The sequence below is a fragment of the Talpa europaea genome, assembly GCF_964194135.1.
Source record: "Talpa europaea genome assembly, chromosome: 2".
NCBI lineage: Eukaryota > Metazoa > Chordata > Mammalia > Eulipotyphla > Talpidae > Talpa > Talpa europaea.
The window spans coordinates 108,846,497-108,868,315 of NC_140068.1; the positions used below are offsets into that span (position 1 = coordinate 108,846,497).

Below are 21,819 nucleotides of genomic sequence, written 5' to 3' on the forward strand. Positions count from 1 at the left end.
CCACATCTTCTTGAGCCAGTCATCTATTTTTGGGCAATTGGGTTGTGTCCATAGCTTACCTATTGTAACAAGTGCTGCAATAAACATAGGTGTGCATGTATTCCTTTGAATTAATGTTTTTGTGTCCTTTGTGTAGATCCCTGGGAGTGGAATTGTGGTAGTTTTGTAGAGTGCAGGGTCCTTGGGTTCACTCTGGGAAAGGTGTCACCAGAGCTCCTGTTTCAACGGCTCGGGGCAAGTTTCCCGGGCAAGTTTCTCCATGACACAGACATTACTTATATTTAAAGGGCAGGTTTATTAGGGAATGGGAAAGAGACAGGTTTGCTGAGAGAGGCCTGCATGGTTGTAGGCGGGTAGCCTTGGGAAAGCGGCCTCCGCTGAGGGAGGTCAATGAGGAGAAGGCCCAGCATGTACAGGTCATGGGCAGGCAGGAGGCTGCTGCCCTGTGGAGGGAGAGAGTGGGTGAAAAGAGGCACCTGCGTAGTCACAGGTGGGCAGTGGGAGCACTGCCCCAGCCTGTGCAGAGACTGCACTGATATAGTCCTCTTCTCTTTGGGAGGGATCACTCCTCCGTGGAGTGGTCTGTTTGTTGCTGATTTGGGATAACTAGGCAAAACCAGGAAGGGACCAGAGATTCCAGGGTGGGCCCAACCTCCATATACTTACCCTCAGGCCTGTGCTCCACTCCCTGCAACATCTGATCCTGCTTGGGTCTCATGCCTTGTGATAAGGCCCTGGTGCCTGAGCGTCACGACCTCTACACCTGGGTTAATGGTCATGTTATTCCCCTCCACCCTCACCTCCTTGTGTGAGTCAGGTTTTGGTCTTGGAGCACCTCCTTTCCAGTCTTTCTATTCTTATCCTCCATCAGAATTGCTGGGTCATGTGGTAGCTCCATTTTTAGTAGGCTGAGGAACCTCCAGACAGCTTTCCACAGTGGTTGTGTAACAGGGTGGTCCCCAGGAAAGGGGGAGGTTCCAGGTTCCCTGCCCCACCCATAAGGAGGGTGGAGCTGAGCAGGAGAGAAGAAGCTGCAGAGGAGACTGAGGAAGGAAGGAAGCAGGATGGAGCCAGAAGGAGACCTGGACGAGGCACATGGGGCAGAGAGACATGTAAAGAAACTGCGCTTGCCTTTTGGTTGTGGACTGGATGACACAGATGTGGGTGAGAGACCCGTGGGGAGGTGGCAATGGCGGTTTTTGTCTTGATTTTGATTTTGCTCTTTTCCTTCCAGACTTGTCTGGTTGTTTCTGACCCTTTTCTGTGGGTCCCCACTGGAAGGTGCTTTAGACTTCTGACAGACTTTGAGGCCTTGCTCTGGGCCAATCCTGCTTGGTTGGACTTTTACCCATGAGGAGACGGGTAACTTTGGGTGCTTGATTTAGAAACTATATTCTTTGTCTTTTCTGTATTGTTTCCTAATTGTATTAAAGTTCCTTCCCAGTAAAGTCTCATTTGTTTTGTGTTAATGCAGCGGATGACAGAACCTACTTAGTGCAGGCAGGTTTGTGGGGTCTGGGCTGCCCCTTCTCCCTGCCCTGTAACAGTTGGGCCAGTTTGCACTCCCACCAGCAATGTAGGACAGTTCCTTTTTCACCACATCCTCCCCAACATTTGTTGTTGCTAGTTTTTTTTTTTTTTTTTTTTTGATATGTGCCATTCCTACTGGTATAAGGTGGTATCTCTTTGTGGTTTTGATTTACAGTTCCCTGATGATAAGGGATGTTGAACATTTTTTCATATGCCTGTTGGCCATTTGCATTTCCTTTTTGGAGAAGTGTCTATTAAGTTCTTCTGCCCATTCCTTGACTGGATTGTTTACTTTGTTTTTGTTGAGTCCTGTGAGTTCTTTGTAAATCTTTGTGATCAGTTCCTTATTAGTTGTATGGAGTGCAAAGATTTTTTTTCCCAATCAGTAGGTGTCTCTGTTTTGGTTAATGTCTCTTTTGCTGTACAGAAGCTTTTCCTTTTGATGTAATCCCAACTGTTCATCTTTTCCTTCACTTTCTTTGGTTTGGGTAATGAGTGTCCAGAAATAAAGCCACACATATATGGACAACTAATCTTTGACAAAAGAGCAGAGAATATGCAATGGAACAAGGACAGTTTGTTCAATAAATGGTGCTGGGAAAACTGGGCCAACATAAGCAAGAGAATTAATCTAGACCACTATCTCACACCATGCACAAAAATCAACTCAAAATGGATAAAAGATCTGGACATAAGACCTGAAAACATAAAATATATAGGGGAAAATATAGGTAAAACACTCCAAGACATACATCTCAACTCCTTATATTTCTTATCAGAGTCTCCACCCCAACCCATACTTAGTTGGAATTTCACCTGGGGCTATCCCTCCTCACTAGCACCTGCCTTAAGGGGCTCCACCTGTAACAGTCTTTGGCTTCAACCAGTAGTTGCATAAACCGTCCACCCCTAGGATTGGTCTGAAGAGGGGCAGGATCTCCTCTTGCTCCAGGGCCATGGGCTAGGGAGAGGGGAGGCTCCTGGAGGAGTGAGGAGAGGAAGGATGTAGGGATTGAGGGGACAGAGGTCAAAAGGAGTGAAAATGGAGGAACCAGGGCCTCCCCTGGTGGCAGAGCCAGTTGAGCGCAGTGTTCTGAAGCTGTCCCCAGCCTCTGCAGCACCAGTTTGATCCCAGCCGACCAGCAGGGGGGGCCCACATGGCATGGCTGGCCTCTCCAGTCTCACTCACTGCTCCCCTCAGCAGTGGATTTCAGTCAGTCTGCCTGTTCTGTTCCCCACTCTGTCTCTGGTGAATCCTCTCACCCTCCCGTGGATCTGGCCTGTACCCCGGTTCTTATATAAATAAATAATCTTAAAAAAAAAAGAAAGAAAGAAAATGGAGGAGCCAGAGGGTAGGGGCAGAGAAGGGTCAGCTGGGGAACCAAGCATAAGTACTCTTAGCCATGCTTTGTCATTTTGTGTATAACTGCCATTTTAGAATTTCAGGTATTGCAGGTCTTGCTGTCCCAGGAAAGACTGCATTCCAGAGATAGTTTTGGTAATTGGAGCTGCATGCTGGAGCTGCATCTTGGCCTGGCCAGTCAGCTTAGAATGATAGACTGGCAAAGTTGGAGAACCAATCCTTGTAGCCAGTGAGTAACTGCCAGCATAGTTTAACCTTATTAAAAGACCCCTGCTTCCTTTGTTCGGGGCTCTTGGTATCCGCCACTGCGTTGGTAGGTGCCATGAGCCCGGTCTCAATTCTGAAATAAACTCCCTTTTGTGTTTGCATCGGCTGTCTTTGGATTCTTGGAGGCTATGCTCGCCGAGTCTGCTAACCTTGGGCACAACATTTCGGGGCCTCGTCCGGGATCGGCTAGCACAGACTCCAACTACCAAACAGCTGAAGGGAGCCATTAAAGCACGCAGGTGAGTGCCAACACTCACCCTGGTGAGGTTTTAGTTCTGCAGACCTGTAGAAGTACTGAGTACCTGTCGTTTGTGCTCAGTACCTGTGGAATAGCCAGAAAAGTCTCGGTGGACACACTAATGAGATCCTCCGGCGTGGACCGTGGAAGACATCCCCAGACCACCTGATTATTTAGAAGCTGTTTGTGTTCAGTACCTGTAGCCAGGAGAGGCTCGGTGGACGCACTAAAGAGAGCCTCTGGCGTGGACCGCGGGAGATGTCCCCGGACTGCTTGATTGGCTATCCCCTGTGGGCAGCACTAGGGTAGCATTTGTGTTTGTACTGAGTACCTGTATGGGGCCCATTTGAAAAATTTGTTTTTGGTTCATTTCTTGTAACTTTGGTTTTTGTCTTTACCCAGGGACCTCTGGTTTTGTTCCTGGTGTTTGTTGTCCTTATTGCGTTTGTGTGTTTGTAATCATGGGTCAGGCAATGCCTACTCCACTGTCTTTGGTCACAGTCAAGGCAAAAAGTAAAATGCTGGGGACTAAAAAGCCACTACAGCTGGCTGGTAAGAGACTGCCTCTGAGCTCAATGAGCAGCTGCCTAGACATCTTCTCCAGTGTTGAGATCATTGATATATCTCTGCTGCCTTCCAGCTGTGGGGGAATTAGACTCTCCCTTTGTCCACCTTAAAATAAATAAATAAATAAATAAAACTGCTGAGTTACTTTGCACTTGCTAACTGAAAGGTTCGGTGTGGTAAAGAAAAGGAGAGCCAGGCTGAATTTCTCAAGGGAGAGGAAAATTTATTGCCTCACGGACCCAAGGTGGGGGTTAGCGAAGCCACATATGCCGGGGGGGGGGTGGGGGGGGGGGAGTTTATAGGGCGGAGGGAGTTTCTTTGTCTGAACAAAAAAAAAAAAAAAAAAATGGTAGGGAGGGGGAAGGTTCATTGTCTGAATCCTCTAGGCAGGCTTCCGCATTCCTCTTCCCAGGTGGAATTTCTGGAAGACTTTTGCATTCCAGCCTCCTGCATGGACCTTTCACTAGAGCTATAAAAGGTGATTTTTGGTTGAGTAAAAACTTCCAAATTGCTTATTGGACCTGTAAAAGTTTAGTTTCTTATTAAGACTAATTAACTTCTGATAAGAGTCTGAAAACAGGCAAACTGTAAGGGAAGATCTTATTCTTCCTCTTCTGTCCTCCCCATATAAGGTTCTGAAAAGGAAAAAGAAAAAAAAAATCTTCTGTCTTAAAAATGTGCTTGGTCTCAGTGAGACAGAACTAAAACAATGTAAAGCCAAATAATAATTACTTAAAAATACAAACTCAAAATGTTTTTCTTATCTAAGAAAGTTAGTACAAACTGCTTAACTTTGAAATTGTTGTGGTCTTTGCTGGAACCTAGATTTTAAGTAAGGGTTAAAATTAAATACTTGTTCTATGAAAGGATTCTAACTTCTATGTTATTAAAAACCTGCTTGATATAAAAAGGATATTAAAAACTTGCCTACATGGATGTGTCAAACTTTTAAAAAAAATTGTTATTAAAGAACTGGAGTTTACTAAATTGTAGTTTCTCAGTGTTTTTGCAAATATTGGAAAAATAACTGTTTCTTAAAATTAGTGCACGTGGCCAAAAATTTTAAATGGAAATTAAGAGATCTCTTTGTTCTTGCTTTTTGCCTCCAGAGGATTAATTATAAATGGCGCCTATAGAAAATCCTAAATTTTGAGATCTCAATCTAAAATTGTAGTAAAGAAAAACTAATTCAAAATTTAATTGTTTAGAGCATACATGCCTTAAGGTTTGAGTGTTAAAAAAAAAAGTGTTAAAAAAAATTGGTGCTTTGCTTTGTTTGAATGTGTTTACTTGTGCTGTACGAGGAAAATAATAATTAACCTGGCTAATAAACAAACTTACTTCTAGGTTTTACTTCTCTTGATAAGGTTTCGTTCCAGGAAGACTGATCTACTTGTCTTTTCTCCTTGGAGAAAACAATATATTCTCCCAGTAAATGACTAGATTTCTTTGCAAAATTCAAGGTTAACGTCTAAAGCCATATGGACAAGTTACTGGACAAATGTATATGGTATTAGGTGTCTATTTTTTTTCTTCTTTCTTGCTTTTGTCAACCTATCCGTAACAGGGTGGTCCCCAGGAAAGGGGGAGATTCCAGGTTCCCTGCCCCACCCAAGGGAGGGAGGAAGAAAGCAGGATGAAGATCCAAAAGGAGACCTGAAGGAGGCGCATGGAGCCTAAAGACACATGAAGAAACTGCACTTGCCTTTTGGTCATGGACTGGGTGACACAGATGTGGGTGAGACCCGTGGGGAGGTCTCAATGGCAACTTTTATCTTGATTTTGATTTTACTCTTTTCCTTCCGGGCTTGTCCGGTTGTTTGTGACCCTTTTTCTGTGGGTCCCCACTGGAAGATGCTTTAGACTTGTGGCAGGCTTTGGGGCCTTGCTCTGGGCCAATCCCATTTGGACGGAGTTTTACCCACAAGGGGACGGGTAACATTGGGTGCTTGATTTAGAAACTAGACTCTTTGCCTTTCCTGCCTTGTTTCCTAATTGTATTAAAGTTCCTTCCCATTAAAGTCTCATACGTTTTGTGTTGATGCAGCTGATGGCAGAACCTATTTAGAACAGGCAGGTTTGCGGGGTCTGGGCTGCCCCTCTCCCTGCCCTGTAACATATCTAGTGCTTCCCTAAGAAAAAACTTGGTATATAAAATTGTTATAGTGGCAACTCTGAAGTTGACTTAAAATTCCAGTTCTAAGGAAAAACTGAAACTAAACTAAGGTTTTGCTAAGTTTAGTAATAAAAATTTGTTAACCATTTACTGAACTTTCAGGTTTACATTTTGTTCCTCATTGTAAGGAAACTAAGTTTAATGTCATCTCAACTAAAAAATGTGTCTAAGTTGTGCAGTCTAAAGAAATAATAAACAGCTATTGCGGTGTTTTACAATGCAGAGATTAGAAACCAGGATGTAATAATTCTGAATACAAGTAAAGTGAAGGTAGTGCCTTATACTATTGTGTGTGTTTTAAATTATTTTCCCAGGAGTCCTGTATCTCTGTATTTTGGCCTTGCTCTATAAACTGTGTAATGTTATGATTGTTTTTAATAGTCTGGATTTTGGCAATTGCCTATTCATTGCTTTGTTAAAAAGAACCAACTATTTTATCCCATGTGCCCCTGGCAAAAGGTGTTATATGCAAAAGTGTGTATGTGGGAAATAGTAGCATTTTAGACACAGGACAGGTGAACAAGGTAAAGTAAAATAATTTATATCAAACACCTGTTTTATAGTTAATGACAGGAATGGTGGAAAACAAGTTAACTTCTTCATAAGAGAGGCAGCATGATAACTTTTGTGTTTCCTGTATTTTTCTCTCCAGTATTATATGTAGACACTATGTGAAGAAAATGTTATAATGTGTAATTGTTCAGAATTGGGAGAATATTATTCATGGTTTTGGTGTCACTTAATATCCAAGTGGTCTCTAGTCTCTATTTTATAGAGACTGTGTAAAACCTATAAAAATGCATGATTAAAATATGTATGTTTTAGCCAGCCTTGTTCTGATATCAGGTGCAGGCTCCAGAGACTAAATTAAGGGCCTAAAATCCTTTTTACACTTTTATTGGACACGGCCTTCAAGGTCTACAGTAATATGGAGGGGACTGGCTAGACTAAAAAGAAAGGGAGAGAGGCAAGAAAAGGGCCCAGTAGATGGCAGTTGCCATCACAGTACTCTGCCACCTCAGACTCATCCAAGGCCCCATGCGCCCTAGGGCATTCGGGACCTCAACCTCTCATGGGCTGCCAGCTTGCATCCACTGCCAGCAACCAGGACACCTCAGCTGCAAGAAGCTGTCCCCAGGGCCATGCCTTCAGTGCCATCGTACAGGGCACTGAAAAGAGGGACTGTCCCACTCTCCAGAGAGGGAGGGGCCAGCCCAAACCACGGGCCAGGATGGGAGGACAGGCTTGACGGTCAGCTGCTTCTGATGAAGAACCCGGTATAGGAGAAGACCTTCTCTGAAGAAGCCCAGAGGTGAGACAGGCTCCCCTGTTTACTGTTTATATGAATAAGCCTCAGGTGACCCTAAAAGTGGCAGACAAAGATCATCTTTTTGGTAAATAAGGGGCCACTTGCTCTGCCTTACTCCAATTCTTTGGATTGACCTACTGGTCAATTGTCCCCCTCACTAGTACAGATGGCCAGCCTGAGCTAGGACACTTTACAACACTGCTAACCTTCCTTGAAAACCCTAGTCTCAGTGGTTAAATAAAATAAAAAAATAGCTTTGTGTTTTTTGTCATTGACAAAATTGCACCAGAACGTTTATGAAAGTATATCTTTAAGACTGTTTTATAAAATATAGAAATATAATTGAGAAGGATTTTTGTTTGCATGATCATGGTTGGCCAGGTCTCGTCGTGCATTGATGTTGGGCATCAATTCACAGGAACTGTTCATTGCAAATTTTGGTTGGTGCTGGTGAGTCTGTAATTTTGCAATTTGTCTGTGCACGTTTCAGAAAATTGTGATGTAAAATTTCCATTTTTCTGTAAAATAGGTGCAATAATAATCAAAGTTTTGATGTCCTGAGTCTTCATCTTGGAGGATTACCTTATTATGTTGAAACTTAACATTTTATGTACTAACATTTAGAGGGCCACATTTTTATAACTACAGTAAAATTAAGTATGTATAAAACCCTAGAACCCTAGACCTATTAATGGCTAAAGTTAAAAGAATTTGTGACCTCCTTACTATTGAACCTCATCACTCTTGAACTAAAATCTTTTGGTTTTGTTTTTCTCTTGCTTGGGCCTTACATCCTCAATGCCTTCACCAAGGCCATTTCTCGCCTGGAGACCATCAAACTATGAAGCTTGCACTGTCTTTTCGAGGTCCCTTAGATCATTGCCCTGCGGTGGAGCCCTGACTGTTTCCCCTCATCGCCCACTTTCAGCAGGAAGCAGTTACTGATCAGAACGACGCCCCTTTCCCTGACTGCAGTTAGGGGCTCCATTCTCAGAAGGGGAGGAATGAGACATAGGGCAAGTTAGGGTAATTAGGCAGCTTTAGGGACAGTGCTGGAGGGGACCTCTGGAGAGTTTAGAAAGGCTTCAGAGATAAAAACAACTAAAGGAATGTGTTAATGTTGGCCTTGGTTTCCTTCGAAGAGTGTTTTAATTAGAGCAGCAGACTCATTTATGCAAGGAGGAAATGAAAAGGGATTAACATTAAGACTGGTGGGCGGCAGCCTGTTTTATTCAATAGCTGATGTTTAGTGACCAGATGAATAACTCTGTGACTGGCTAACTGAAGAGAGATCCCTTGTTTAAGCAGAGTAATTCTCATTTGTAACTGAAAATAATACCTCTTGCTGACTAGATAGATGGTTTAGCGTCTGATTTTCAGAGGTCGTGGTCTGAGATGACCCAGAAAAAGTCAATGTTTTGTATAAGGATGGCAATTTTTCAACTTTGCTGGACCTATAAACCTGTGAGTGAACAATAGATAGCACATTATGTGTGGCTGAACTCAACCATAATTTTGAGACTGACTAACTGATAAAAGCCTTGGTAGCTGTGTTGTAAAATAAATTTGTGCTTGGCCCGATACTACAGAACTCTGGTTATGTAAAGGTTTGGAATGGCTTAGTGTTTGTACAGGAGGAAAAATATTTTAAGGTCTGGGAATCTTAGTTGATGTTAGAGCAGCTTTTTACTTCTGTAGTAGAAAAATACCCTGATGATGAAATTGCAGATGAGTAAGACTGAGTAAGTTCCACTGAGACCTGGGAGGTCTTCTGTCGCAACCCTCCATTGCTCACCTGAGTAAACCCAATTGGACTACAGGATAAAAATGACTGCCTAGTTGTTTCCTGAAAATGAACTATACCCGTATCTGACAGACAATTATGTAAGGAATGCTGTGAACCAGTCAGTTGTGCCTGAATTGACTAGATACCTGAAGGCCGCTGATGGTGTTTTTTTTTTTTTTTAATTTTTTTTTTTTAATTTTTTTTTTTTATAGAGGCATGCTTTATTTATTTGTTTGCTGGTTTGTTTGTTTTTTTTTTGTTTGTTTGTTTATACATGCACTGGGTACAGTCAGAAGCGCGGGAGGGTGAGAGAATTCACCAGAGCCAGAGCGGGGAGCAGAGCAGGCAGAAGGACCGAAGTACACTGCTGAGGGGAGCAGCGGGCGGCAGGAGAGGTCTGCACGCCATGTGGGACCCTCCTCTGGTGGCCGGGGAGCAGCCGGGGATCGAACCGGCGCCGCAGAGGCTGCGGGCAGCTTCGCAACCCAGCGCTCAACCGCTGAGCCACCGGGGAGGCCCCCCGCTGATGGTGTTTTGAGGCAGCAGTATCTGGCCTTAGACCAATAAGAATCTCCTTAAAAGAGAAATGATTGCAAACCATTCAGCTCATGGACCTCTGCTCCCGATATGCTCCCCTCCCTCTTAATGATTCAAATAGCTTTGCTTTGTAATAGTTCTTGAAAAAAAAAAAAAAAATGCGGGGAATGTGGAACCAAGCATAAGTATTCTTAGCCATTGCTTTGTCATTTTGTGTGTAACTGCCATTTTAGAATTTCAGGTCTTGCAGGTCTTGCTGTCCCAGGAAAGACTACATTCCAGAGATAGTTTTGGTAATTGGAGCTGCATGCTGGAGCTGCATCTTGGCCTGGCCAGTCAGCTTAGAATGATAGCCTGGCAAAGTTGGAGAACGAATCCTTGTAGCCAGTGAGTAACTGCCAGCATAGTTTAACCTTATTAAAAGACCCCTGCTTCCTTTGTTCAGGGCTCTTGGTATCTGCCACTGAATTGGTAGGTGCCATGAGCCCAGTCTCGAGTCTGAAATAAACTCCCTTTTGTGTTTGCATCGGCTGTCTTTGGATTCTTGGAGGCTATGCTCGCCGAGTCTGCTAACCTTGGGCACAACACAGCTAAGTGGGCACCTGGGTGGGAGTGTAACAGGGTGGTCCCCAGGAAAGGGGGGGTTCCCTGCCCCACCCAAGGGAGGGTGGAGCTGAGCAGGAAGGGGAGAAGCTGAAGAAGAGACTGAGGAAGGAAGCAGGATGGAGCCAGGAGACCTGGAGGAGGCTCATGGAGCCTAGAGACACGTGAAGAAACTGCGCTTGTCTTTTGGTCGTGGACTGGGTGACACAGATGTGGGTGAGACCCGTGGGGAGGTGACAATGGCAGCTTTTATCTTGATGTTGATTTTGCTCTTTTCCTTCTGGGCTTGTCCGGTTGTTTGTGACCCTTTTCTGTGGGTCCCCACTGGAAGATGCTTTAGACTTGTGGCAGGCTTTGGGGCCTTGCTCTGGGCCGATCCCATATGGATGGACTTTTACCCACGAGGGGACGGGTAACTTTGGGTGCTTCATTTAGAAACTAGACTCTTTGCCTTACCTGTATTGTTTCCTAGTTTTATTAAAGATCCTTCCCATTAGTCTCATGTGTTTTGTGTTGATGCGGCGGATGGCAGAACCCATTTAAAATAGGCAGGTTTGCGGGGTTTGGGCTGCCCCTCTCCCTGTCCTATAACAGGAGGAATGGTCTGTCTGGGGAGAGGCCCAGGGGCTTCTAACTGGGGCCTGGGAGAGTTTCTACCTTGAGTGACAGTTGCACAGGGTTTAGATTTAAGGGTTTCTGCATACTTAGAGCTGTGGTGTAATTCAAATACACATGGAAAAAAGGGAAAAGAAGAGGGTTTAATTTAGGGACTTTCCCTCTTCCAGAGCAACCCGCCCTTATGCTGAATCAAGTTGCCCAGAGGAGTCAAGCTGCCCAGAGAGGGGGAGCTCAAGGTCTGTGCCACCTGGAGGGGGTGGCCCTGTGACCTCACCCCATATTCCAGAGCCCCTCCCTGTGCTGGGCCCTCACAGCCAGGTCTGAGTCCATCTCAACTCACAGCCTTCAACCCCCTGGACAGTCTCAGGAGCTTGACCATAAGGGTCCAGGGTCACAGGACCCCATATATTAAGGCTGAGTCATACTGTTAGGGGGAAAGGATGTCCTGAGCTAATTCTATGCAGGCTCTGTGGACTCCACCCCCACTTCAGACCAAAGCCATCAAGACATTGGGAAAGACAAATCCCATCATCACCAAAGGGAGGGTTGCTGGGAACTGAGGGTGGAGTTAAGCAGCCAGGTTTGGTATAAAACCAGACACGTGGGCCTTGGAGGTCTCTCTCTCTCTCTACTTCACGGCTGTTGGCTCTTGGCTTGCCGCCAACTGTCGTGCCATTGGGATTCCAGGTCAACCTCATGGGTAAGATGCATTTGAGACTTTATCTCCCTATTTTCTCCCTGAGTTGTACATTTCCTCATTTCCCCTTCCCTTGTAAATAAACCTTTTATTAACCTTTTGTGTGTGCCTGCAGTGGAGTATTAATAAGTCCCTTTAAAGTGCGAGGGTGAGGACCCACAGTCAGGCAACCCGTTTTATATTGGGGTTGCTCTGCAACAATACCTTTACTTGGGCAGAATAGTAGATTCTGAACCTAAGTAACCACAGAAGGACTTCAGTGCCTGCAATCCCGCCACCTGGCCAGAGTGCCCTCTGGTGCAGATCTGCAGAGGCAGCAGATGCTCTGACCCCAAGCATTTTTGGCTGCATGCCCATGCTGAGGGGCTGCTGGAGGCTTTCTGCTTGGCTCCTCATCTGGAGTGAGCCAGTAAGTTGCTCCCTCCCCTCTAAGCACCAAGGCACCCCCAGCCCCATCCCATCCCAGAGAACTGCCTCACTTCCTACCCCAGCCACACTCAGCTTTAAGGGTTTCTGCTCCAGACACTCACTCATTAGCATACTTATTCCACACCTGCTGTGTGCCAGGCACTGTCTGGGCAATTTGGGATATTTCAACAAAGGAAGTAAAATCCCTTCCTTCCCAGAGTTAACATACTGATTGAACACCTGACAATAAACAAAAAAGCAATTGTCAGTGATCAGGGTCAAACAGTAAAGGGAGATTTAGAGCACCAACAAGGTAGGGGAGATGAGGGAGCCAGGTGTGATAAAATGCTATCTTCAGGGAAGACGTTCCTGTAGGTGACATTAGAGCTCAGACCTGAAGGAAGTGAATGCTGGGATTTACAGCAGTGAGTCTTGTGTCACTGGGAGGGAGAGTGTTCTAGAATCACCCGCTGCACAGCACTGGCTCTGATGGAGAAGCTCTAAGGTTGCAGCAGGAGTGGGAGGGAGGGTGTTAGGGGACAGACTTCAGGAAGCATCTCCTGCTGAGGAGCTGTGGGTGGGGTCAGGAGTGAGTCAAGTTGTGCTGGGATGTCATGAAATCCAAACACTGGGGGAGATGAAGGGACTGTGAGTGGAGGGGAGGCTGAAGGATCAACCCCAGCCTCACTGGGGTCCACCCCAGTGTGTTCACCCTCTCCTGCACCCAGTGTGAGGGGTCAGGGATCTGATGTGGTCAGCAAATCCCAGAGTCCCTGGATCTGGAGCAAAGTCACCACATTGTAAAGGACACAACCAGGCCTTTCCCTGGAGTGGACAAAGCCAAACTCTAAGCCACAAGAAATGTCTTTGCACAGAAGAGTTTATTCTAGGAGGCTCTCAATGGAGTCAGTGGAATCGGCACCCCAAACAACTCACTCCCTGGATGGGGGCGTGCTGGGATGTACAATGGCTGAAGGAACATGAAGGAGGGGCAGGGGTTCACATCTCCAAGCCCAAGGCGGTGCCCACTTCTAGGTGACAGGAGTCAAGAGTTTTGGGAAAGACAAATACAAACAATATGTCATCACAAAATTACTAGCAGGCAAATATCAAAAACCTCATAGAAACAAATCCTGACCAGGAGCAACTGGAACCCTCATTCACTGTGGCAATATACAAAGTGGCACTGTCACTAGGGAAGAGGTTTGAAAGCTTCTTTTAAAGCCAAACACACACCCACCAGACAGTCCAGGGAGCACTGCCCCAGCTATTTACCCTACTAATCTGAAAACTTGTATTTGCACAAAAACCATACATGCATCTAAATGTTCATAGCAGAACAACATAAACATCTAAATGTTTATCGCTCATTATGTGTGAACTGCCCAGGGAAAAAAACTCAAATTCAGGGACTGAGGAGCTGTGGGGTCAGGAGGAAAGTGGGGTCAGGAGGAAAAATATGGAAAGTCTGAGAAACTGCTTGAGCTAGAGGTGCCTAAAGGAGACATGGCTGGAACTTACTGAGATCCTGGATGAGATCCTACACATAAAAAGTAAAAGTAATGAACTGCAAATAGGGCATGGAGTTTGGTAAACGTGACTCAGTATTGTCGTTAGCTGCAGAGATGCAGTGCAGCCATATAAGATGTTAACTATGTGGGGAAAGAGTGTGGGATAAAGGAACGCTATAACACCTTTGCAAATTCTCTGCAAATACTATTTTTAATGTAACTTTAAAAAATAGCCCTCAATAGGGCCTCCCCTGGTGGCGCAGCAGTTGAGCGCTGGGCTGTGAAGCTGCCCGCAGCCTCTGCAGCACTGGCTTGATTCCTGGCCACCAGTGAGGGTCTCACATGGCGCGCAGACCTCTCCTGCATCGCCCACTGCTCCCCTCAGCAGTGTATTTCATCAGTCTGCCTGTTCTGTTCCTGCTCTGGCTCTGGTGAATTTTCTCACCCTCCTGTGCTTCTGACTGTACCCAGTGCTTGTATAAATAAATAAATAAATAAATAAATAGCCCTCAATAAAGTAATAGGTTGTAGAAGGGAAGAAAGGTCTACTTTCCAGTTTTCCCAGGTATTGCTTTCAAGGAAGTGGAGAGAGGAGTTCTGGGGAGAAAAGCTGGAAATCTCACACACAGGGCAGGCTCCAGAGTCTCCTCTTCTCTGAGCCCTGCTTCTCTGGCTCCTCACAGAGCATCTCAGCCCTCTAGGACCCCCAATTCTGCCCACCTCAGCCCCCGCCCCATCCTGGCGGCTCCACCAGAATCCGGAGCAGCGCGGCAGCGCCCCCGTGTGGCCACAGGGCTGAGCACAGGCGCCCAGAGCTGCCCTTTCTCCTGCTCAGCCAGGCCCTCCCCAGGCTCCCTGGGCTCCCAGCGGCAGGACAGGGATCTGTGAAAAAGGCACCAGGTCTAGTGACTAGTGGCAGGTACTCGAATAACTTCCCTAGTGAGTCCTATGGACTCAGGAAAGAACCTAGATTCCAAGTCATAAGAACTGGTACTTAGAGAAAGAATGTAGAGGATAGAGGGGAGGAAAAGTAATAATGATAAAATGAAAAAAAAAAAAAATTAACAGGCAACTATAGGCAGAAGACATTCTGCCCCCCCCCCCCGGGGGAGGTATCAAAACAAGGGTGGGAAGAGCACAAGGGACCATGGTGACAGTTCACGGGTGAATGGGTGGTGGGAATTTCACGGGGACTATAACCGAGATGAAAATGCATACATTGTACAAAAATGAAAAATGATGCAAAAAAAATAAATAAAAGCAACTGGTTCCCAGATCTGTGCAGATACCCCAATTGAAGAGGGTCCATCAGTCCCTTAGAATGGAACCTTGGACTCCAGAGTCCCTGTTACTTCTTCCTGCTTCTGTTTCAGGAATGAAGTGCCCCCTCCTTGGAATCAAACCTAAATTCTCCCCTAAGATGAGGACAGAGGTCTCATAATAGAATCTCAGAATCTGCTCTAGACCTTCTGAGTCTTCATGAGTGTCCAGGTGACTCCTATGCTCGCTGAAGTGGGGTCTCTGGTCTCTGTGCCTTCTGCACGTGGTGTTGGACTGTGCAATTTACTCTGCTGAACACTGGGGGTCCCGGGGTCCAGTCCTGCTCCTTTCTCTTCTGCAAAGAAAGAAAATGGAAAGAATCACTCCCTGGGTGACCTCATTCATGGTCAAGAGTTTAGGTATCATTTACACTGTACCATCTCCCAAAGCTATTTCTCGGCTCAGAAGACCCACCTGTGCTACAGGCTTGTCAGTCCAACTGCCACCATCTCTGACTTGCTGGTAGATCTCAGTTTCCATGCTCCCAAACTGAATACCTAGGATGCCATTCCTCAAAGGTACTACTTCTAGAACCTTCCTCCTATCACTGCAGCCCTCCACATCTCTACTTCACAGTCTGGAATACTGAGTGTCAGTCTTGACCCTCTTTCTCACAGTCCAGATGTTTCATTAGGAATGCTGTCAAATCCATCTCTAAATATATCCACATCCAATCACTTCATATTATTTTCCTGCTCACAGTCCAACAAGGCCATGAACCTCTCTGTCCTGGAATCTGCACAGGTTTCCTACATTTTTATTCCCACCTCTCACTCTTCAACTCTTGATTCTTCACGAAGGTCAGACTGTGGCTTCTAAAGAGAACTCTTACAAGCCGATATCTGTCCAGAAAGGTCGTGTAACCCCACAACTTACACAGAGAAAAGCCAAAACCCTTTCAAGATACTTGAGGCCTGCTGGTGTCATTTCTATTACCTCTGCTCCAGCCAGCTGGCCTCCTTGCTCATCTCAAGTCACACAGACACATTCCTGCCTCAGATATCTACACTAGAGGTTGTTCTGCCTGAACACAGCTTTCCTGGACATCCTTGTGGGCAAGCTGTCCCTCAAATTTTTTCTCAACAATCCCCTAATTGAGGCCCGCACTGACCACATTCGGAAGACAGCCATCCTCCCTGTGCCCACACTCTGACTCTGGGTCACTTTCCACAACCCTTACCCACTTCTAACCAGACACGTCCCTTATTTACTATCACACAGTCTCCTGCCTCCCCTTCCCACTAGGACACAGGTTCATAGGCCAGCAAGCTGGGGATGTTTTTAGTTCATTACGGTTTCCTAGATGAAAAACAGCCTGTCACATAGCTGGTGCAACAATTATCAGTGGAATGAACGATCAGTGTAGCGCACTTCCCTATTCTAGAAACAGTATCTTTAGTAATGTGGCCTCAGACCACTTGCCAAGCACAACTTCTACTCACAGTGACATTAATGCTGCCCCTGCTTCTCTCACAAGCACTGTTCTCCCCTCCCCTGCCCTTCCTTCTATACACACCACAGACCAAAAGCATCATTCTTCAGAAAGGATAATCTTGGTTTTATGGGTCTGACTTTGCAACCTTAAGTGTCGACTTTGACTCATTAAAAAACCCATGAATTTGGGGCCTCCCCAGTGGTGCAGCAGTTGAGCACTGGGCTGTGAAGCTGCCAGCAGCCTCTGCAGTGCTGGTTTGATCCCCCGGCCCCTGGCGAGGTCTCACAAGGCGCTCAGACCTCTCCTGCCACCCGCTGCTCCCCTCAGCAGTGTACTTCGGTCCTTCTGCCTGCTCTGCTCCCCGCTCAGGCTCTGGTGAATTCTCTCACCCTCCTGCGCTTCTGACTGTACCCAGTGCTTGTATGTATAAACAAATAAATAAATAAATAAATCTTTAAAACAAAAACCATGAATTTGGAACCGAGCTAGCACTGGGATAACTACGCTTAAGGGCAGGGTTGGGGGGCAGCTGAGAAAATAGATATCCAACAAGAACTTTTCTTTTCTTTTTTTTTTAAAGATTTATTTATTTATTTATTTATTTATATAAGCACTGGGTAGAGTCAGAAGTGCGGGAGGATGAGAGAATTCACCAGAGCCAGAGCAGGGAGCAGAACAGACTGACGAAGTACACTGCTGAAGGGAGCTGAAGGGAGCAGCAGGTGCGGCAGGAGAGGTCTGCGCGCCATGTGGGACCCTCGCCGGTGGCCGGGGATCAAACCAGCGCTCCAGAGGTTGCTGGCAGCTTCGCAACCCAGCGCTCAACCACTGCGCCACCGGGGAGGCCCCAACAAGAACTTTTCTAAGAGTAGAAATTATGTGAGCCTTTTCCCTACTAATACCAGAAGTTGATTTGTTTAAAAAAAAAAAAAAAAAAAGGCTGGGGAAAAAAGGAAAAAAAAAAATCCAGGAAATAGCCCTAAGGGAAGCCAAAAACTAGATTTTGGTAAGCACTTTGTCTTCCATTTAGTTCCTTTCTCAAATTTCAGGAAACTATTTTATTAATCCATCAACTCCAATTCACAAGATTAGAAAAATAATTTCATATCTGCATTGTTATTTTCAACAGGGAAGTAGACACTATTCTTCAGGAAAACACAAAGTACAGGCAGGGATGGAGTCAGCCCCGCCTCTGCTGCAGCAGGAAAGTCATCATGGAGAGGCACAGGTCAGTGCGGGGAGGGGCCTGGTGGGCAGGGCTGGGCCACTCTCCCCACCTCCTCACAGTATGCCAGTGAGATCAGATACATGCAATGCCCTTTTCAGGGGCCTGGTGGGCAGGGTTGGGCCAGTCCCCCCACCTCTTCATAGTATGCCAGTGAGATCACAGATACATGCAATGCCCTTTTTAGGGGATCTAGAAGTCATGATGTGTGGATAAGAAAAATTCAGTATTCCTTAGTCCCCAGCACATTGTGAAAGAAAATACCATGAACAAACTCAGGGAATCAGATAAGCATGGACATTCTCAATGGTTTTCTTACAACGACAGAATGTCCCCCTCACAGCTTCCCCATAAACTTGTCCCATCCTCTCTGCCCCCGCCCCTCCCACTGCAGGCCTCCAGGGTCTCACCTTTAGCAGCTATGAGAGGCACATCAGAGCCCTGGGAAATCTCGCTGTCTGGGGGAGATCAAAACAGAACCTGGTAAGAGTCATGAGACCACAGAGGACCTGATGAGGCAACTACCCCAGGGGCTCCATCTACACTGTCCCAAGGGACTCAGGAACCAAACCCATAATCCACACTTACCTGCAACCTGAGTGTAGCTTCCTTCTTGTCCACCTGTGGGAAAAAACATTATATGAGACCAGGGAGAAGTGAGATCATGAAATCCTAAAGGAATCTCCTAGTCCTGGACCACAAGGAAGTTTCCAGAACTGTGACTGAAAATTCAGGGCAGGACCAGGAAATATGAAGAAAGGAGATGAGGGGGGACTGACCAACTGCTTCCTGGGGTCTGTCTCCGCAGGGACTTTCCCCTCTGCCATTTGCTGGGAGTCAGGGCCCATCACCACAATTATCAAGGTGAACAATCTGTGATTCACTTTCGTAAGTGCTTTACAAAAGAGGGTTAGAGATCAGCTCCAATTTGGGCGACACAAGTATGTGTGCCGCCGACCGGCGCAGCGGTAGATTAGCAAGGCTGACCCAGGGATGAGAGACTGAGCAGGGTGGTCAAGGATTCGGTGCAGAAATGACAGACAGACACACTTCAAGAGTGAAGATCTGAATGTAATGTGCTCGAATCATTGTACATTTTTATACATTTTCTTAATGCATTACATCATATGAAATTATTGCAGAAATGATTAACATGATATTCTTTTCAGCATAACATAATCACCATGACATTAGTATTTCAAAATGTTACATTTTAACTAGTGATTGATTATGAATTACAGTTTCAGTGATTCAAATATATTTCTTGCCCAAACCTGTTTAACTAGTTTATATGTTTTACCTACTGCAATTATTGTTATTACTACTGGAAATCTAGCCTTCTATATTAGTTCTACTATTATCTTGTCAATATTTTACTTGGGGTGGTTAGTTTTAATTAAAAGCTTGCAAGCTTAGTTCTTTTATATTTTAAAGGGACTGTTGATATATGCCTGTTTATTTCTGATTCTTATAAAGTATGTTTTGACGGATGGAGGAAGTTTTTGCATGTTTTTGTCACCTTGGTTACTTACTGGATTTCAGATTGCCAAATTCATATAGTTATATTTTAATCAGTGACAATTGACTCTGCACACCATTATGCTGTAACTAAGAAGATTAAAGTTATGCAGGAAAGAAAAACATTTATAACTAGACAGATAAACAAAAAGGTATGCAGAAACATAGGGAAAAGTTGTTGCTATGGCAGGAACAGCAGGTACATTGTCTTCATAGCAATCAATCTTCTTATAGTTTAATATCGTCATCTTGCAGCAATGTTTTTTGGGGAAAAGTGCAGTATGTTCCCCTCGCCTACTTGACCATGCTGAACGAGGGGTTTCTTAACTGCGAGCCAACAGGCATTTGCCTTGCCAGAATATTTTCATAATAATGCCTCTCGGGGACTGCGCCTGTCTTAGGATGTCAGGAGTCACAGACATGTGGCTAGGCAATGTCATTTCTTGTCTGCCCCTGATCTTACCCATCATTGACTGTCCAGTCCAGCTCACAGGGGAAAGGGGGTCTTATTTACTCTGACTTATGTTATGTCTGAGTAAAAGCCTCCCTTTTTCCAGTGTTCACATGCGTTCAGCGGCAGAGGCTGCCGCAGCAGCAGAGGCTGCCGCATATGTGGATGGTACTTCCCATTACCCAGGTAGGGCAAGTTCTCCCTGGGACTTGAAAGACCCCTGTGGACAAGATTCCCCACTCCCTTCCCTACCTGAGTGCTTTTTCCTCCACATCACAGCTGCAGCCACCACAGCACCAGCGAGCACTGCTCCAAGGAGAGCCAGGCCAACAATGAGGCCCCCAGTTGGGATGGAGGGCTGAGGAGGGGGCACTGGAAGGGATGGGAAGATCAGATCCTGAGCCCCAGACCTCCATCCTGACCCTCTGAAGGTCTCCAGAAGGGCTCCTGATGCCTCTGGGCAGAGCCTCTGTGCCCACAACCCCCCTCCTTACCCCATCTCAGGACTTGGGGCTCCAGCAGCCCCTCATGCTGCACATGGCACGTGTATCTCTGCTCCTCTCCAGAAGGCACCTCCACAGCTGCCCACTTCTGGAAGGTTCCATCCCCCCGAGGCCTGGTCTCCACCAGCGCTGTGTCCTGGGTCAGGTCCTCCCCATCTCGTTGCCAGGTCAGGGTGATGTCCGCAGGGTAGAAGCCCAGGGCCCAGCACCTCAGGGTGACCTCATGGTCAGAGGTGGGGTGGTTGGTCACCTGTGTCTTTGGGGGATCTGAGAAGGGTCAGAAATGCAGGAATTTTATACATGTTTTGGGTCACTGAAGTAGCACTCATAAGAATGGACAGGGATGCAGGATGAGGGGAGGGAACACAAAACCCAGATCCAGCCTGGACACAGGTATCAGGAATAATTCCTATTATTTGGAAATTTCTAGAATTAGAATGAGACAGTCCAGGGTAGGAAGCCAGGTCTCTGAGGGGGAAAAAGGGGATTTCTGGTCCTGACCTAGCATGAGGCCAGTGACTCAGAAAAGCTGGATTCAGGTCCCAAAACATGGGGCAGAGAACAAGGCCTGAGAGAGAAAGTTCCAAGGGCTCCAGGGGCTGCTGCCAGAGGCAAAGGGAAGCAGGGATGAATTATTTCAGGGACGGCTTCCCCCTCCATCCAGAGACTGGATCCCTTCCGTGTCTAGAGAGGAAGGTGGGGCCTTTGGGCAAGTCCATCTTTAGTGCCCAATTTGAACACTACCCCGCGGCCCCTCATACCTACGCGCTGCAGCGTCTCCTTCCCCTTCTCCAGGTATCTGTGCAGGGACTCCACGCACGTGTCCTCCAGGTAGTTCCTGACGCGCTCTGTGTATCCCGCCGCCTCCCACTTGCGCCGGGTGATCTGAGCGGCCGTGTCCGCCGCGGTCCAGGAGCGCAGGTCCCGGTTCAGGGCCAGGTAATCGGCGCCGTCGTAGGCGAACTGACTGTATCCTTGGAGTTTCCCGTCAGGTCCCACAGCGCAGCCAGCCAGCCACTGGAAGGTGTGAGAGCCTGTCCCGCCCCCTCGTGTCAGCCCCGCCCTGCGACCAGCCCCGCCCACGTAGCCCCGCCCCGAGGCCGCCCCTCCCCCACCAGCCCAGCACCCTGCCCCTCCCGGGAGAGGTCACGGGGCAGCCATCCCCCCCCCCAGCTGGAAGGAAAATCGGGGCCGGTCCCCGCGCGGCTTCCTCGCCGGCGGGGCCTGTGGGGGCCTTGGGGAGACGCTGAGACCCGGGGACTCGGGGCCCTTTCGGGGACCGGACAACTGGACCCGGCCCGGCCCGCGGAGCTCACCCGCCGCGCTCTGGTTGTAGTAGCCGCGCAGGGTGTCCAGACCCTCGCCGAGAGCCCGCGCGGTGGCCTTGTAGGTCCTGGTGTTCCTGTCCCGGTACCCCGGGCCCAGCTGCGCCACCCAGGGCGCCCGCGGCTCCTCCCTCGGAACCGCAGTGCTGCTGTCGAACCGCCCGAACTGCGAGTCGTCCACGTACCCCACGGCGATGAAGCGGGGCTCCGCGAGGCCGGGCCGGGACATCGCGGTGTAGAAATACCTCAGGGAGTGGGAGCCTGGGGGCGGGAGGGAGACCCGGGCTGAGCCTCCTCCCCGCGCCTGGTACCAGAGTCTTAGGTGATGGGACAGGACCCGGGTGGGGTCCCGGTGAGACATGAAAGGGGTGGCGAGAAAAGATCCGGGAAGGTCATAAGATTGGCAGAGAAGGGGGTGCATTGGGTGGGGAG

General features: G+C 47.2%; 2 protein-coding genes across 2 annotated transcripts in view; both read right to left on the reverse strand.

The window, feature by feature from the left end:
• Window positions 1-2,377: 2,377 nt before the first annotated feature.
• LOC311188229 (HLA class I histocompatibility antigen, alpha chain G-like) overlaps window positions 2,378-21,819 on the reverse strand; it is a gene marked incomplete at both ends in the record, with an annotated part of 283,119 nt that continues 263,677 nt past the window's right edge. Inside the window, 6 exons of the mRNA XM_084259379.1 lie at window positions 2,378-2,491; window positions 18,179-18,211; window positions 18,370-18,485; window positions 19,812-19,931; window positions 20,054-20,329; window positions 20,824-21,096. Coding sequence (XP_084115505.1) covers window positions 2,378-2,491; window positions 18,179-18,211; window positions 18,370-18,485; window positions 19,812-19,931; window positions 20,054-20,329; window positions 20,824-21,096 — 932 coding nt within the window. The remainder of the gene's footprint in view (window positions 2,492-18,178; window positions 18,212-18,369; window positions 18,486-19,811; window positions 19,932-20,053; window positions 20,330-20,823; window positions 21,097-21,819) is intronic.
• Window positions 21,209-21,819, reverse strand: part of LOC311167635 (HLA class I histocompatibility antigen, A alpha chain-like) — a gene marked incomplete at both ends in the record, with an annotated part of 94,729 nt that continues 94,118 nt past the window's right edge. The window contains one exon of the mRNA XM_084228707.1: window positions 21,209-21,592. Coding sequence (XP_084084833.1) covers window positions 21,209-21,592 — 384 coding nt within the window. The remainder of the gene's footprint in view (window positions 21,593-21,819) is intronic.